This window comes from Aquarana catesbeiana, linkage group LG03, assembly GCF_042186555.1.
Source record: "Aquarana catesbeiana isolate 2022-GZ linkage group LG03, ASM4218655v1, whole genome shotgun sequence".
Taxonomy (NCBI): Eukaryota; Metazoa; Chordata; class Amphibia; order Anura; family Ranidae; genus Aquarana; species Aquarana catesbeiana.
Genome location: NC_133326.1, coordinates 723,331,094 through 723,349,883, shown reverse-complemented (window position 1 = coordinate 723,349,883; position 18,790 = coordinate 723,331,094). Strand labels below are relative to the sequence as shown.

Here is an 18,790-nt window from a genome sequence, read left to right as displayed (position 1 = left end):
TCAGTGATTGGACTTGGGGGCCTAAAGGATAGATCAGAGTCCAGGATTTCACCTAGAACTTTGGCATGGGGGGATGGTTGATAGTTGTGCCATTGATCTTGACAGAGAGATCAGGGGAAGGGGCACATGGGAGAGGAAAATTTATGAGCTCGGCTTTGGATAGAGTGGGTTTCAGGAAGTGGTGTGGCATTCAGGCTGATATGTCTGTTAGTAAATTAGTGATACATGATGAGACTGAGGGAGTGAGCTGAGGGGTAGAGAGATACATTTGGGTGTTGTTGGCATAGAGATGGTATTGGAAGCCATGGGAGGCTGACCCAGGGAGGAGGTGTAGATCAAAAATAGGAGAAGTTCAAGAACAGAACCTTGGGGGACCCCAACAGAGAAAGGTAGAGGAGAGGAGAAAGTAGAATTGTAAGTAACACTAAAGGTGCGGATGGATAAGTAGGAGGAGAACCAGCGAAGAGTACAGTCATGGAGACCAAAGGCATGGAGTTTTTTTTAGGAGAAGGGGGTGGTCAACCGTATCAGAGGCAGCAGAAAGGTCCAGGAGTACAGAATAGTGTCCATTGGTTTTGGCCATTAGTAAATCATTTGTTAGTTTTAGGAGGGCAGATTCTGTGGAGTGTTGAGGGTGAAATCCATACCGAAGGGGATCAAGAAGTTTTTTCTCAGTGAGGTGGTCACTCAGTCGTTTGTAGACTAGACATTCAAGGAGTTTGGATTAAAAGGGGAGTAAGGAGATGGGGCGGAGGTTGTTAAGATTGGTGGCGTGAGGGCTTTTTAAGAAGTGTACTTTTTAGAGAGTTGGGGAAGAGGGTGACCGTAGCATTTGCGAGGGAATGGGGTCCAGGGGACAGGTGGTTAGCTGGACGTTAGCAAGAAGTTTAGCAATAGATAGATAGATAGATAGATAGATAGATAGATAGATAGATAGATAGATAGATAGATAGATAGATAGATAGATACAGTGGGGCAAAAAAGTATTTAGTCAGCCACCAATTGTGCAAGTTCTCCCACTTAAAAAGATGAGAGGCCTGTAATTGTCATCATAGGTATACCTCAACTATGAGAGACAAAATGTGCTAACAAATCCAGACAATCACATTGTCTGATTTTTGAAAGAATTTACTTGCAATTTATGGTGGAAAATAAGTATTTGGTCAATATCAAAAGTTTATCTCAATACTTTGTTATATATCCTTTGTTGGCAATGACAGAGGTCAAACGTTTTCTGTAAGTCTTCACAAGGTTGTCACACACTGTTGCTGGTATGTTGGCCCATTCCTCCATGCAGATCTCCTCTAGAGCAGTGATGTTTTGGGGCTGTCGCTGGGCAACACGGACTTTCAACTCCCTCCAAAGGTTTTCTATGGGGTTGAGATCTGGAGACTGGCTAGGCCACTCCAGGACCTTGAAATGCTTCTTACGAAGCTACTCCTTCGTTGGCATTGTGTTTGGGATCATTGTCATGCTGAAAGACCCAGCCATGTTTCATCTTCAATGCCCTTGCTGATGGGAGGAGGTTTGCACTCAAAATCTCACGATACATGGCCCCATACATTCTTTCATGTACACGGATCAGTCGTCATGTTCCTTTTGCAGAGAATCAGCCCCAAAGCATGATGTTGCCACCTCCATGCTTCACAGTAGGTATGGTGTTCTTTGGTTGCAACTCAGCATTCTCTCTCCTCCAAACACGACGAGTTGTGTTTCTACCAAACAGTTCTACTTTGGTTTCATCTGACCATATGACAGTCTCCCAATCCTCTTCTGGATCATCCAAATGCTCTCTAGCAAACCTCAGATGGGCCCGGACATGTACTGGCTTAAGCAGGGGGACACGTCTGGCACTGCAGGATCTGAGTCCCTGGCGGCGTAGTGTGTTACCGATGGTAGCCTTTGTTAAGTTGGTCCCAGCTCTCTGCAGGTCATTCACTAGGTCCCCCTGTGTGGTTCTGGGATTTTTGCTCATCGTTCTTGTGATCATTTTGACCCCATGGGGTGAGATCTTGCGTGGAGCCCTGGATCGAGAGAGATTATCAGTGGTCTAGTATCTTCCATTTTCTAATTATTGCTCCCACAGTTGATTTCTTTACACCAAGCTGCTTGCCTATTGCAGATTCAGTCTTCCCAGCCTGGTGCAGGTCTACAATTTTGTTTCTGGTGTCCTTCGACAGCTATTTGGTCTTCACCATAGTGGAGTTTGGAGTGTGACTGTTTGAGGTTGTGGACTGGTGTCTTTTATACTGATAACAAGTTCAAACAGGTGCCATTAATACAGGTAATGAGTGGAGGACAGAGGAGCCTCTTAAAGAAGAAGATACAGGTCTGTGAGAGCCAGAAATCTTGCTTGCTTGTAAGTGACCAAATACTTATTTTCCACCATAATTTGCAAATAAATTCTTTCAAAAATCAGACAATGTGATTGTCTGGATTTGTTTCCACATTTTGTCTCTCATAGTTGAGGTATACCTATGATGAAAATTACAGGCCTCTCTCATCTTTTTAAGTGGGAGATCTTGCACAATTGGTGGCTGACTAAATACTTTTTTGCCCCACTGTAGATAGATGTGAATATCGCACGAGTACCTGTGTGTATAAAGCAGAGGTCTCCAAACATTTCTATATGAGGGTCACATTGTATATTTTAAGTATTAAAAAAAAAAAAAAAGTCTGTTTTATGAATCATTATGAGAGTCTTCCTTACATTAGAATACCCATCAAAGTCTCTCCTTACACCAGAGTTACCCTTACATTCGAATACTCGTCAGATTCTTTCCTTACACCAGAGTCCCCATAAATGCCCCCCTTACATCAGGCCCCCCACCACTCTCACTTCCAACAGAGTCTCACCTACGTCTGGGTCCCCATCAATGTCTGCAGTTACATCAGAGTCTATGCTTACATTAGGGTCCCCACTGGAATCCTTCTTTACATCAGGGTCCCATCAGAGTACCCCATTACATATAGATCTCATCAGAGTCTCCTCTTACATCATAATCCCTATAACAGTCACCCCTTACATTGGAGTCCCCATGAGAGTCTTCCCTTACAGCAGAGTCCCCATAAGAGTCACCCCTTACATCAGGGTCCCCATCAGAGTTTCTCCTAAAGTGGTTCTAAAGACAGAGGGTACAGTCTATGCATTAAGATAAAAAAACCTTCTGTGTGCACCAGCCCCCCTCAATCCCCCTCTATACTTACCTGAGCCCCATCTCAATCCTATTTCGATCCCGCAATGTTTCACGAGAGCCTCGGCTGTCAGGGGACTCTCCCTCATTGGCTAAGACAGCAGTGGGCGCCATTGGCTCCCACTGCTGTCAATCAAAGTCAGTGACCCAATGAGGCAACAGAGGGGGAGGGCTGAGCAGCACACCGAACAGAGGCTTGGGTGCCCCCAAAGCAAGCTGCTTGCTGTAGGGGGCACTTGGCAGGAGGAAGGGGCAAGGATCGCTAGCAGGGGACCCGAGAAGAAAAGGATCGGGGCTACTCTGTGCAAAACCATAACACAGAGCAAGTAAGTATAACATGCTTGTTATTTTTAAACAAAAAACAAGACTTTAAATATTACTTTAAAGGAGAGTCTTCCCTTACATCCCCGTCGCCCCCTTTACCATCCCCTTTACAGTCCACTTTATCATCCTTTTTACATAAGAGTCCCATCAGAGTCTCCCCTACACCAGGGTCCCATCAGAGTATTGCTTATGTAGCACTGACCCCCTAAGAAGCTGCTGATAATTGATTAGGTCTGCACTCTGCCTCTCAACCCCAAAAAATGGCTCAACCCCCTTGGCACAACTGTATAGCAATGTTAGTGTAAGACCCAATGGTAAAGAGAAACACAGTAATAACACACTGTACTGTATATTTACCATCACCTTGGTCTTTGTTACTCCACCAGCTGTAGTAATAGATAGAGTCTCACACAAGTTGTAAATTAACCACATAATAAAACAGTTTACTGAAAGAAACCTGTTTAACACAGGGGTAATTCCAATAATAAGAATGAAAGTAATAACAATCAAGGTGTATGCGAAAACTAAAACTCAATGGTCACCTGAGGAGTATGTGCAGACAGGCAAAGGGTGGGACTTATGCTCAATATGATAAAGCCCTGATATTGAGCACCTTCCCACTCCAACCTCAGAACACACACCAAATTTGCAGCAAAATATTAATCACAAAGCAGCAGTGAAATACAATACATTTGTCCATATCATGTACTCAAGGGCTCCCCCTAGATTGCAGTACACTGTTCACTCTGCAAATCCGAAGTTGTGATGCTGTATAGGAAATGGCAAAGTCTCTTTTCTTCTTCCTCTTCAGCTAGCTTAATTATATTATACTGCAGTGTTTGTAAATCCAGGTAAAGAAACAAGTAGGTAGTAAATTAATAATAGAAATGATGTGCTGGTAACTGAAGGTTTGCACATAGAAGACACTTGGAGAGCTTCATCTTCAATGAGGGTTGCAACTCAATATTAACTTTGCAATACAGGGAAAACAACCCTGAAGTTCCACTGTACACAGTCCATGTCTGAATGAACTCACTCCTGTGGGACTACAGATCCCAGCAACAGTCTGGGACTAATTTAAATAGCAACAGTGCACTGTATTTATCTGGGCAAGTGCCCGCTCACCACAACAGGTCCAGATGCTTGCAAGGCTCCTCTCCTGTTGTATCAGTCAGTTTCGAGCCGCTCCTGTTGGCTGATGTAACTGTAATACAAGAAACCTTTAGAAATCTTGAATCCTCTGGTCCATCCGCACACTGGTCCAGCTGACTGTGCTCTGGAGCTCCTCAGAGGCCAAACGATTCCGCTCCGCGCCTTCCAGGCCGCAGTCTGTCGGCCACAGACAGACTTCCCTGCAGTCAGGCTTTGAATGGCGTCCCAAGAGACCGGAAACATGCCACGCCTGTCCCTTTTATCTGCTTACCCAGCAGGCTGTTCTGTGACTTGGGCTTGTGGGTAGGCGAACTGGGCATTGTGGGTCAGTAGTTCACAGACTGAGTTTTAGCACATGAGTCACTTCCTCGTTCACTACATCTCCCACAATGCATTGGAGCATGGCTTTAAAGTGGATGTAAACCCAATGTCATCCTTTCTAAACTACTGCCATAGTGGTTATCTATAAGGATATACACGCCTCCTGCATGTATCTTTACCTGTCAAATGTCTCCCCTCTGTCTGTTATGGGACCCGAAAAATGGCATATTCTGTGGGCGGGTCTGTTGTCTGGAGCTCGGTGGGTGGAGTCGTGATGTCAGTAGACTCCCTGCCCACCTCTACACTCCCCTTGTCAATATGCATTTCTCCTGTGTATTTCTTACACTGAACTTCTGCTATGATCTCTAACATCCAGTGAAAAGACAGGAAAGTAACCACATGACTTCAGCATGCCCAATCATACTGAGGTGTGGAACAGCCAATCCTTGCAGAGCTGCAGAAGAAAGGAGTGGGAGGGAATTAAAAAATACTGCATGCACATGCGTGCACGAGATATGTAAATCACCTGTCACTCACAGCAAGGGGGAGGATTTGACAAAGTTTTTCTCAGTTTGTCAAGATTTATCTCACTGAACAATAAAAGAGGATTGCTCAGAGATGGATTAACTCTGTGTGGCAAGACCGGGCTCAAATGATAGGAAATCTTATACTCTACAGTATGATATCAAAAAAAAATTCGGGTTTACATCCACTTTCATGAAACCAAACAAAAGTCTTAATAACATTAAATAGAATAGACACTAGAGGGAGCCAAACTCTCACTTAAAGAATATCACATTATTCACATAGTAACTTAGGTGGCAAAAACCCCTGCGCTACACCTATATTAAAGTCCCCATTGACATCAGGGTCCCCAAAAGCGTCCCCCCTTACATCAGAGTCCACCCTTACCTCACACACTTACGGGGGGGCTGGGAGCCTGAGAGCCTGAGAGCCCGGGAGTGTGGTTGTAGCAGGTCTATGGAGGAACAATGGTTCTCCTGTAAATGCTGGTCATTTGTTTGGTTGTTAGGACACCAGCAGCCCTAGCAACCAATGGTATGGTATACTGACAGTGCACCCCAGGGAACCTGCACTGGGGACCAGGAAGGGTGGATGTTGGATAGAAATGCAGACTGTAGGAGTGTGAGGGACCGCTAACCCCTAGCTGTGGGCCAGATAAAATCTTGTAGTGGTCTGTAGTTTGGAGATCTCTGGTATAAAAGGAAGCCAGCTCTCTCCTGACATTCTGTGTATTTCAGCTTCCTTTTCCAGCGACATTCAGAGGATTTTGGGATTCTTGGGGAAAGTGGCAGAAGAGCTCCAGAAAATGAATAGTAAGTTTATCTTAAATTATTTCCTTCAAAAACTCTCCAAGGATCCACGATACATCTACTGATGGCCGCACCTTTGTAAGTCCAGATAAAGATAAAAACCTCAATAATTTATTTTATAGTTATAATTGTACGTTTTACATCACAAAAAGGATTAGAAAATATTTCCAAAAATATTTCACCTCAAAATGATATGTAGAACCCTGTATCAGGGGGTTATGTGGGGTGATCCTCACCTTGCAACAATTACATCCCAATGCTGTAACTCCAGTGTAAAGGGAAGCTGAGCCTCAATTTAAAAAATGCAGGTAAAAACACACACAAAAAAAGCATTTTAAATATTTTGTTGCCGTGTTTTTCTTTTCCACAAACATTTTTTATTTACTTGAAATGTGCCTTTGAACTTACTAGAAAAAATGACTAGCCAATTCACTAGCACAGCCCCCTAACTTCTTGCATGGTACAGGCAGAGGTAGAGGAACGAGGTTGACGTGTTTCACATGATTTACGTGCTTTGTCAAAATCAAAATCTCGTGAAACGCGTCAACCTCGTTCCTCTACCTGTACCCATCCAGTGGTATTATAATGCTTTAATAAACTGATTGAACTGATTGATGATGTATTTGTGTGGGTGTGCAGCCTATCCAATTCTTTTGGTCTACATGGTGCGCAGTCATGTTGGAACAGGAAGGGGCCATCCCCAAACTGTTCCCACAAAGTTGGGAGCATGGAATTGTCCAAAATGTCTTGGTATGCTGACACCTTCAGAGTTCCCTTCACTGGAACTAAGGGGCCAAACCCAACCCCTGAAAAACAACCCCACATCATAACACCCCCTCCACCAAATGATTTGTACTAGTGTGCAAAGCAAGGTCCATAAAGACATTGATGAGCGAGTTTGGGGTGGAGGAACTTGACTGGCCGGCAATCATTATTTTGTGGAGGGGGGGGATTATGGTGGGGGGTTGTTTTTTAGGGGTTGGGCTTGGCCCCCCTTAATTCCAATGAAAGGAACTCTTAAGGCATCAGCATACCAAGACATTTTGGACAATTTAATGCTTCCAAATTTGTGGGAACAGTTTGGGGATGGCGCCTTCCTGTTCCAACATGACTGTGCACCAGTGCACAAATCAAGGGCCATAAAGACATTGATGAGAGAGTTTGGGGTGGAGAAATTTGGCTGGCCTGCACAGAGTCCTGACCTCAACCCGACAGAACACCTTTGGGATGAATTAGAGCGGAGACTACGAACCAGGCCTCCTCATCCAACATTAGTGCCAGACCTCACAAATGTGCTTCTGGAAGAAAGGTCAAACATTCCCATAGACACACTCCTAAACCTTGTGGACAGCCTTCCTAGAAGAGTTGAAGCTGTTATAGCTGCAAAGGGTGGGCCAACTCAATATTGAACCCTACGGACTAAGACTGGGATGCCAATAAAGCTCATATGCGTGTAAAGGCATGCGTCCCAATACTTTTGACAATTTAGCGAATGTTCAAATTTTATTGTAGAGATGTGATACTCTAAACACCCCCGGTGAAGGAGATTTCATTTCTCAGAAACATATCGGGTGAAAAAAGTCACATTGATTCATTTGTAACACCTAGGACAGTGATGGCGAACCTATGGCATGCTTGCCACAGCTGGCACACAGAGCCATCTCTATGGGCACGCAAGAGGGTCCAGGTTCACAGCGGGGAGAGCACAGCCGCAAGCAGTGGTGAGGTGCAGGAAACTATCTGCATGAGTGAGTGGGCGGCCCTGGAGTCGCCCTGCGGAAGGCTACAGGCCTAACAGCACAGGAGGGAGAGAAGAGCTTCACCACTTACTTGACAGCCGAAGAGGGGTGCAGCATCCATGGAGCCCTCCGGAGCCTGGACTCCTCAAACCTCCTCTTCAACAGTGAGACCCGGAGAACAGGCTGACTGTGGACCCGGAAGACGAGGACAGGCGGGGGGCTCAGGCTGTGAGGGAGCCGCTGGATGGAACAGAGAAGAGAGCTCTCCTGGATCAAGAACAGAGACAAGTACCAGGCACAATTATACACTGACAACCTGCAGACAAAGACGGGGGCAGAGAGGCAGAGCAGAGACTGCAGATAGGGACAGAGCTAGAGGTCTCTCTCTCCTCTCAGCCCCCCTCCCTCTCTCTCAACCCCCCTCTTTTTCAGTCCCCCCTCTCTCTGTCCCCTTCCCTCTCTCAGCTCCCCTCTCTTTCAGCATCTCTCTCACACCCCTATCTCCCTCTGTCCCTCCTCCCTCTCTCTCAGCCCCCTCCCTATTTCTCAATACCTCTCTCTCTCTCTCTCAGCACCCCTCCCTCTCTCTCAGCCTCTCTCTCCGTCCCCCCCTCCCTCTCTCTCAGCCTCTCTCTCTCTGTCCCCCCTCCCTCTCTCTCAGCCTCTCTCTCTCTCTGTCCCCCCTCCCTCTCTCTCAGCCTCTCTCTCTCTGTCCCCCCTCCCTCTCTCTTAGCCCCCCTCTATCTCAGCATGTCTCTCACACCCCTCTCTCTCTCTATCCCCCCCTCTAATACTTGCTCTCTCTCTCACGCACCCCCATCTCTCTCTCATACACAAACCCCTCTTTCGCTCAGCCCCCCTCTCTCGTGAATTGCCATGTTGGCACTTTGCAACACAAAACCAACTTTATTATTTCAGTTTGGGCACTCAGGCTCAAAAAGGTTCTCCATCACTGATCTAGGACATTTCCAAAGTAATATTTTATGCCGTACTTTTATGTTTTTAAATCTTTGTATGATGTTGTAAAAGTAAATAAAATAAAAGTATTGCATCATTTTAAATATATATGTTGTGATGATAAGTGCCCTTGAAAATCCCATTAAGGGGAATTTACAATTTTTCAGTGATAAAGGGGTGTTGGCATGCAATAGAGTACCCCCATTGCCCCCACAAAATTGATGTCGGCATGCTGTGCCTGATTTCCTTTTATTATAATTTTAATGTCTTGGCTAAACTGTACGGCTATAACCATAACAATCCAGCGTCACCCACCTAATCCTCTTTCTTGCTCCCTCAGGCTCCTCCAATCCATTATGCAGTGAGGGATGGAATCACTATGGACTCAGCTGTTACTACTTGTCTTCAGACACAAAACCATGGAATGCTTCCAAGAAAGACTGCGAGGACAAGAAGGCCCACCTGGTGGTCATTAACAGCGAGGCAGAGATGGTATGCACAGATATACACTTCCTATTAGTCCCACTGTCTGATCACATCACTGCCAGCAGTATTTGATTATTATGCTCCCAGCCTCACCCTGTGAAGAGATTGTCCAGTTTGCAGGACAACAATCTAAGCACTGGTAGAATGAGAGAGATTATGACTGAGTCATGGCAAATGAAACGTTAACCCTTTGCACACACACGATAGCCAACACTACATGTTTTAAGAGAAATCTGCACCCTTTATAGAACCTCTTGGTGAAATTCTGACATTTAAAAAAATGTGTGTCACTTGCTGCCTCATCCGGACAGGAATGTAACAGAGCTTACACTGCTGAAGCTTCTTCACACAGACAAAGTTCTTTCTAAATAGAGCGTTCAGCTTCATGATTATCACACATTGAAAAAAAAAAGGTGCAGGAATAATATACAGACAAAAATGAACTTCAATGCCATTCCAGTCTTATGCCCCGTACACACTCTCGGATTTTCCGATGGAAAATGTCCGATCGGAGCGTGTTGTCGGAAATTCCGACCGTGTGTGGGCTCCATCGGACATTTTCCATCGGATTTTCCGACACACAAAGTTGGACAGCAGGAGATAAAATTTTCCGACAACAAAATCCGATTGCGTCAATTCCGACCGTGTGTGGCCTGTTCCGACGCACAAAGTGCCACGCATGCTCAGAAGAAATTCCGACACGGGACAGCTCGTTCTGGTAAACTTAGCGTTCGCAATGGATACACCACTTTCGTCACGCTGCAATGTTCAAAATGGTTTAATACAGCGCACTCTCTTCTTCTTTATAATGTGGCAAGAATTAAGTAGTTTTGCTGCTCATATTCACACACACTTCTCACAAAGTTTTATTTGTGTTTTTTTAGTGGGATTCCCTCAATATATTGTTATTAGTTGTCACATCTGACAGTTTTATATTTTTTTTGGATTTTTTTTTTGGTTTTTAAGCCTTTTTTTTTCTTTAATGTTTGGATTTTTTCCAAGGCTGATCTTTGTTCAATGTTATTTTTATTTTTACTCCAGAATATTTTTGTGTGTGTTTTGTGTGGCAAGTTACCCCAACACCATTGATATCTTTTATTATTTAATCTCCATGAGATTTTTTGTTGTTGGTGTCCCTTGTTCATTTCACATTGTATATTTGAAATGTACCTGAATCCTCACAAACAAACCATCATTTTTGAAGTAAAACACATAGGAGAGTATAATTCAAAACAAAAATCCTTTATTAAGGGCTCAGAACCAAACAAAGAGGAAGGCAACACTGGATCAACAGGAGAAATTAGTGAAGCCTGGGACCCCCACGGCAGACATCAATTCTTAAACCTCAAAATTGGTGGCCTGAGGAGTCCATATATAAGGGAGGGCAGTCTGGTCCGGGATTCACAGAGACTTGGATAGCAGCAGATGACATCAGTGTCCCCAGGCTGTGGTACCACAAGAGGCTGCATCTTTTGGCCGACCAGACTGGATCCAGGGTCCTCACTCTCTGGTCTTCCTTTCACACTTCCTTCCGGGCTGTGGCTGTGCAGTAGGAGATGTGGCAGGAGGAGGAGTAGGACCTGGAGGAGGAGGGGGACTGGGAGGACCTGGAGGAGGAGGAGGACTGGGAGGACCTGGAGGAGAGGGAGGAGGAGGAGGAGGACCTGCAGGAGGAGGAGGAGGACCATCCCAAAGCTGTGTGTGAGGTGTAAGTTGGCCCCTCACACCTTTCGCCAGAGCCTCTGATATGAGGGCCTGACACATGGCTTGTTGGCCCTCCTCCATCCTCTGCATTATATAGGCAATGAATGCCGCAAGGTTCTCCTGCCTGGTGTGTGGTGCTCCCAGGACCTCTGTAGCCCTCCAAAAAAATCTGATAGCCGCCTCCTCTAGGCTACTCCTCCTGCTGCCACTTTCTGTTTTCAGGGGGGGTGGAGGGACCTGCAGATCAGCCACCTCCTGGCTGAGACTTCCCTGTGTATGAAAAAGGGACATAGTTTTAGTTTTTGCATCATCAATCACAATCATAAATTAGTACTCCCAACTAACATCTAGTTAACATCATTGATTGGACAAGCAGAAATATTTAGAGGAATGCTATACCTGGCTCAATCTGGGCTCCTCCACATATGGCCTGGAAGGCCCAGGTTGGGCATCAGAAGCCTCAGCCGGGGGGGAAGGAAGCGTGGAAGGAAGACTGGAGAGGGATGGCCTGGGTTCAGTTTGGCCTGCCAGAAAGTGCAGCCTGTCGTAGTACAACATCCTGGGGACATAGATGTCATCTGCTGCTCCGGATCTCTGTGAATCCAGGACTTTATTGCGCTCCCTCAGATATGTGCTCCTCAGGCAACCAATTAATATCTTTAAATAAGTGATGTCTGCCGTGGGGTCACCTGCTTCACAATTTCACACAATTGCTCCAGTGCTGCCTTCCTCTTTGCTTGGTTTTTGAAATGGGGGTGGGTAATCTCCCACAGACAGGGCAGCTCCCTTAGCATATCAATGAATAGTGACATGAAGTCAGTATCTCTCATTAAGATATCCATGTTCACTGCAAGACACAACACAAGACAAAGCCTAATGTCACACCAAACTCTCCTAATCTTGTTACAATATAGGCCTCAATCTAGAAGCAGTATAGGCCCAAGTTTGTCTCTTACCTTCGTTCTTACGATCGGCGCGTCCAATGCTCCTTCCTCCGCTCACAGATCGTACGTAATACGCACGCGTGTTACGCTTTATACACACTGCGCATGTGTGTAACTCCGCCCGCCCCTGACGTTCTTTCTATTCTATTCCCCGCCCCTTTTTGTTCGGCGCAGTGGGGGAAGAGCATGATGGCGGAGTTACAACAGGTGCGTGCTAATTCTAACAACGAGGAGGAGGAGGAAAGCCCGGATCCAGGCACGTCCCGATCCAGAAGGAGACGTTTTAAGGCCACAAATATGTCGTTTGGGGAGATGTTGGAGATGGTCGACATCATGAAGAAGTCCGACTATGACGGAAAATATGGGCCTTACCCCAACCCCAACATCAGAAAGGCCAAAATCATTGGTAAAGTGGTCAGGAGTCTAGAGCGGAATTTCGGGGTACGAAGATCTAAAGATCAGCTCAGGAAGCGGTGGTCGGACCTGAAGTTGAGAGAGCCAGAGCAGTACCGAAAGATCCAGAGAGTGCTGCAAAAAAGTAAGTAGTTGTGCTGTGTTCATATTCTTTCTGTCTTTATTCCGTTCGTTCTGCTCCATATGCTTTTAGTAATTGTAACGTTTAAAAGGGAAACTTTAATGTTCATGGGCCCATTATTCGTTCGTATCAAACATTTTTTCTTTCGGCCTCTAGAACACCATTGTTTAGGCCATATGCATTTACTCACATTTTTTTTGGGCCTACTTGGATGCAAAATATTTGTTTGTGTAGATGGGTTTGTTACTAGAATGAAATGCAAACTAGATTGTGTGTAAGGAGAGGACACTGAGCAGCTGTTTTCACATCTGGACACTGGAGCACTAGTGTGGGACACAAGAACACCATTTTTATTAGGGGGGGCACACTGATGCTCCAGTGTATACTATAGGGGGGGTCTCCATCTGTGAAGCTTGTACCAAACAGGTAAAGTATTGCAGCTTGACAAAGGGCAATAAAAAATATACATCTTTGAACTCGGCTAAAATAGAAAATTGTACCCCACTTCCAAGCAATGTTTCCTATTTCTATAGTTCTGCCATCAAATATCTGTGTGCTAAGTATACCATTTTTGTTTTACATAGGGGAGAAAAGACTCGGAGGTCACTCCTCATCCCAGGAGACCAGAGCCCCCCCCCCCCTCTGGAAGAAGGGGAAATACCACCAACCCAAGAAGAAGAGAAGGAGGAAGAAGAAGATGTGGTGGAGATTGGCACCACAGCAGGTGAGTGTCTGCAACCACAGGCTCAGGTAAGAGATGGATGTTGGCAGATTTTTGAGACTTTTTTTTTTGTTCTTTATCTCTTTTTAGGTGATCGGGATCCAGAACGTTTCACATCTGAAAGTGCCCAGATACTGATTGGGGAGATCATGGGATGTAATCTCCAATTGCAAAACATCCAGCAACAAATCACTGATGTTATTAAAAAAAATAATAACATCATTGATGTTTTGGGGCAAATTTAAACCCCACAAAATCACCTGTTTTAGGTTACTCAAATGTTTCCAATGTTTATAAAAGCCAAATTTGGAGGATGCACACAGTGTGCCAACATGTGCTTTCTGCCATCACGGGAGATCAATGGACGCGTTTTGGGGGTGCAACCCCTTCTTCAATTATAAAGTAGCGTTGAGGAAGGGCTTGCTCCCCCAAAACACGTCCCTTGATCCCCCATGATGGCAGATAGCACATGTTGACATTCGTAAATTGGTGTGCATCTTCCAAATTTGGCTTTTCCAGGGGTGATTTCCCCCCATCTGAACGCTATATCAAACCCAGTTCCTAAATACTGATGTCTGATATAGCCTTCAGGTTTTACCATATGTGAACTTTGTAAGTTCAAGTTTTTTGGCTTTCTTGTTGGTTTTACACAGGCCTGTTTTATCTGAAATGGATATTTAGATTTTTCATAATGCTACTGCAAACATTTTATACAACAAACATGTTGGTTTGTTTTAAAAACCTTTGGTAAATGCGCATGTGATTGTGCAGGTATAAAAAAGTGCCTTACTCAAGAATGTGTGGATTATTGTCTCAACACTACAACACTTTTGGGGTGATGTAATTGTTGTTTTATGCACAAATGTGGGTTATTTCCTAAGGGCAAATCCTCTTTGCACTACAAGTGCAGGTTCAGTGCAGTTGCAAGTGCACTTGTAGTGAAATGTGTTTTTGCATTTAGGAAGTACCAGCCAACACTGTTTTTTATAAGGTTACCCAATCACGACATTTTCTGCACTCAACACATTTCTGTCAGGGTCAGCTAAAACAAACACAAGCAGTAAATGTCCACCAAGAATTTCTTTTGGTTGTTTTTTATTTGAAAAAGGTGTCACATATTGTCTGGCATATTAATAGCCCCCCTACCCGCAAAGAACTCCAGGTATCGTAACCGGACATCACGGGCATTCAGGGAGGGCAAGCCAGGACGGCCGCTTTCAAGTGCCGTCATTGTTGAAGTATTTGGGATTCCGGCCTCAGGCCCAACTGAGCCAGCATAGTTGGCTGAATGTTTTCGTAGAAAATTATGGAGAACACAGCAGGCAAGTATTATATGGTTCAGTTTATACTCCGCCATATGGATGGGTGTCATAAATAATCAGAACCGGCTGGCCAGGATTCCAAATGTGTTCTCCACCACTCTTCGGGCTCTGGCCAGCCGGTAATTAAAAACCCTCTGTTCCGGGGTGAGGGTCCTCATCGGGAATGGCCGCATCGGGTGGTCCCCCAGCGCAAATGCTTCATCAGCAACGAACACAAATGGGAGACCTTCAACATTGTCCTCTGGAGGTGGCAAGTCCAAGCTGCCATTCTGGAGACGCCTGTAGAACTCCGTCTGGGTGATCACTCCACCATCGGACATCCGGCCATTCTTCCCCACATCCACATACAAGAAGTCGTAATTAGCCGACACCACCGCCAACATCACTATACTATTAAACCCCTTGTAATTATAATAGTACGACCCCGAGTTGGGTGGTGGGACGATGTGGACGTGTTTCCCATCAATTGCCCCTCCGCAGTTAGGAAAGTCCCACTGCTGGGCAAAGTGGGAGGCCACAGTCTGCCATTCCTGTGGCGTGGAAGGAAACTGTTGAGGAAAAAACAATAAACATTACTATTTTTTCACAGAAACCTGGCAAGCAGATTAGACACAAACATTATGGGTCAACCTCCAGATAGCATTTATTAAGGGGAATTTAACAACAACAAAGTATAAGGTACACCTATCATATCCCCCCCCCCTCTCATGGGCCATTTCTAACATTATAGGGGGGGGAACTCTTGGACAGGTAACCCTCTTCACTTCATTGAGAGATGAATGCCTAAATACAGGGTATTACTTGGAACAGCCCCTCCTTAGTTACACTATTGGCAGACCACTGGACAGTAGGGATGAGCTTCGTGTTCGAGTCGAACCCATGTTCGACTCGAACATCGGCTGTTCGGTCGTTCGCCGAATTGCGAACGATATGGGCCGTTCGCGCCAAATTCGTGTGGCGCGTCACGGCCCATAATTCACTGCGGCATCGCAGTGCATTGCTGGCTGATGATTGGCCAAGCATGCACTATGACCCGCATGCTTGGCCAATCACAGCGCCGTCAGTAGAGAGAGCTGTAATTGGCCAAAGCCAGGGTGGCTTTGGCCAATTATGGCTCAGGGGATTTAGTACACACCCCACACTATATAAGGCCGCCTGCACGGCGGCCCTGTGTAGTGTGTGTTCCGGTGTGCTGAGAGATAGAGAGAGAGAGAGACAGTGTCATTTGATTTGAGTTAGATAGATTAGGCAGAACAGTCAGTCAGTTAGCTGCACTTACAGTGTATTGTGTATATATATGCATCCCAGGTGTTGCATATATATATATACACTGTATTCAGTTTAGCTAGATCCGTTCCTGTTATCTTCTATCTAGACTATTTACATTTAGTGCAGTGTGTCCTGCTCACAGTGTTCAGCTAGATCCGTTCCTGCTATTTACATTCAGTGCAGTGCGTCCTGCTCACAGTGTTCAGCTAGATCCGTTCCTGGTATTTACATTTAGTGCAGTGCGTCCTGCTCACAGTGTTCAGCTAGATCCGTTCCTGCTATTTACATTCAGTGCAGTGCGTCCTGCTCACAGTGTTCAGCTAGATCCGTTCCTGGTATTTACATTTAGTGCAGTGCGTCCTGCTCACAGTGTTCAGCTAGATCCGTTCCTGCTATTTACATTCAGTGCAGTGCGTCCTGCTCACAGTGTTCAGCTAGATCCGTTCCTGCTATTTACATTCAGTGCAGTGCGTCCTGCTCACAGTGTTCAGCTAGATCCGTTCCTGGTATTTACATTTAGTGCAGTGCGTCCTGCTCACAGTGTTCAGCTAGATCCGTTCCTGCTATTTACATTCAGTGCAGTGCGTCCTGCTCACAGTGTTCAGCTAGATCCGTTCCTGGTATTTACATTTAGTGCAGTGCGTCCTGCTCACAGTGTTCAGCTACATCCGTTCCTGCTATTTACATTCAGTGCAGTGCGTCCTGCTCACAGTGTTCAGCTAGATCCGTTCCTGCTATTTACATTCAGTGCAGTGCGTCCTGCTCACAGTGTTCAGCTAGATCCATTCCTGCTATTTACATTCAGTGCAGTGCGTCCTGCTCACAGTGTTCAGCTAGATCCGTTCCTGCTATTTACATTCAGTGCAGTGCGTCCTGCTCACAGTGTTCAGCTAGATCCGTTCCTGGTATTTACATTTAGTGCAGTGCGTCCTGCTCACAGTGTTCAGCTAGATCCGTTCCTGCTATTTACATTCAGTGCAGTGCGTCCTGCTCACAGTGTTCAGCTAGATCCGTTCCTGCTATATACATTTAGTGCAGTACGTCCTGCTCACAGTGTTCAGCTAGATCCGTTCCTGTTATCTTCCTACTGACAGGCAGGCTTGTCTGGTTACAGTATATAAAGCTACCTTAAGAAAATTACAGGTGTTCTTTTTGATCCTATTAGTACCACGGTCAGGCAGCTAGACTATTTACATTTAGTACAGTGCGTCCTGCTCACAGTGTTCAGCTAGATCCGTTCTTGCTATTTACATTCAGTGCAGTGCGTCCTGCTCACAGTGTTCAGCTAGATCCGTTCCTGGTATTTACATTTAGTGCAGTGCGTCCTGCTCACAGTGTTCAGCTAGATCCGTTCCTGCTATTTACATTCAGTGCAGTGCGTCCTGCTCACAGTGTTCAGCTAGATCCGTTCCTGCTATATACATTTAGTGCAGTACGTCCTGCTCACAGTGTTCAGCTAGATCCGTTCCTGTTATCTTCCTACTGACAGGCAGGCTTGTCTGGTTACAGTATATAAAGCTACCTTAAGAAAATTACAGGTGTTCTTTTTGATCCTATTAGTACCACGGTCAGGCAGCTAGACTATTTACATTTAGTACAGTGCGTCCTGCTCACAGTGTTCAGCTAGATCCGTTCCTGTTATCTTCCTACTGACAGGCAGGCTTGTCTGGTTACAGTATATAAAGCTACCTTAAGAAAATTACAGGTGTTCTTTTTGATCCTATTAGTACCACGGTCAGGCAGCTAGACTATTTACATTTAGTACAGTGCGTCCTGCTCACAGTGTTCAGCTAGATCCGTTCCTGTTATCTTCCTACTGACAGGCAGGCTTGTCTGGTTACAGTATATAAAGCTACCTGAAGAAAATTACAGGTGTTCTATCCCAGCTTAGTGCAGCTACAGGCCATTAGTATGTCTGGAAGGCCAAGAAGGAGAGGCAGACAGTCACAAGCCAATAAGAGAGGGCAAGCAGGCTCTGTGTCTAGTGCTGGTCGTGGAGACGGTGCATCCTCATCAGCACGTGGCCATGGGACACGCTTGGCCTTTTTTTCGGCAGCTGGCCGTGTTGAGCCGCAACATGCGGAAGACTTGGTCGAGTGGATGACCAAGCCGTCCTCATCCTCCTCATCCTCTCTCACCCATGCCCAGGGTGCTTTGTCTGGCAAAGCAGCGGCCTCTTCCCTCAGCTCAATGTCATCAGTGACTCCTTCCCTAGCTCCACCATGTCCTCATGAGGATTCCCTCGAACTGTTTGACCACAGTGTTGGGTACATGCTCCAGGAGGATGCCCAGCGTTTGGAAGGCTCTGATGATGATACTGAGCTCAATGAAGGCAGTAACATGAGCACGGACAGAGGGGGTGCCCAAGAAGGACAGCAATCTGGCAGTCATGCTCCCCCTGCTGCAGCATACTGCCAGGTTTGCTCCAGTGATGAGGAGGGAGGGGATGATGAGGTCACTGACTCAACGTGGGTGCCTGATAGGAGAGAGGAGGAGGAGGAGGAGGAGGAGGAGGAGGTGGCACATCACCAACTAGGCAGGATGCCCTCCAGGGGCCAGCCTAAGGGCAGCACATTGACTGCATCACACCCCAAAGCTCCACATGTGCAGGGCGCTGCAGTCTCTGCGCGTTATTCAAAAAGTTCTTTGGTGTGGGCCTTTTTTGAGACGAGTGCATCAGATCGCACCGCTGCTATTTGCAACATATGTCTCAAGCGTATCTCGCGTGGCCAAAACATCTCCCGCTTGGGTACCACATGCTTGACCAGACATATGTTGACCTGCCATG

The 18,790-nt window shown here is 45.9% G+C and overlaps 1 protein-coding gene across 2 annotated transcripts in view; it reads left to right on the top strand.

Annotated features, from left to right (window-relative positions):
- Window positions 1-18,790, top strand: part of LOC141134939 (C-type lectin domain family 10 member A-like) — a 60,483-nt gene that overhangs the window by 25,208 nt on the left and 16,485 nt on the right. For both annotated transcript variants that reach the window (XM_073624372.1, XM_073624373.1), the window contains 2 exons: window positions 6,254-6,328; window positions 9,362-9,513. In XM_073624372.1, coding sequence (XP_073480473.1) covers window positions 6,254-6,328; window positions 9,362-9,513 — 227 coding nt within the window. The remainder of the gene's footprint in view (window positions 1-6,253; window positions 6,329-9,361; window positions 9,514-18,790) is intronic.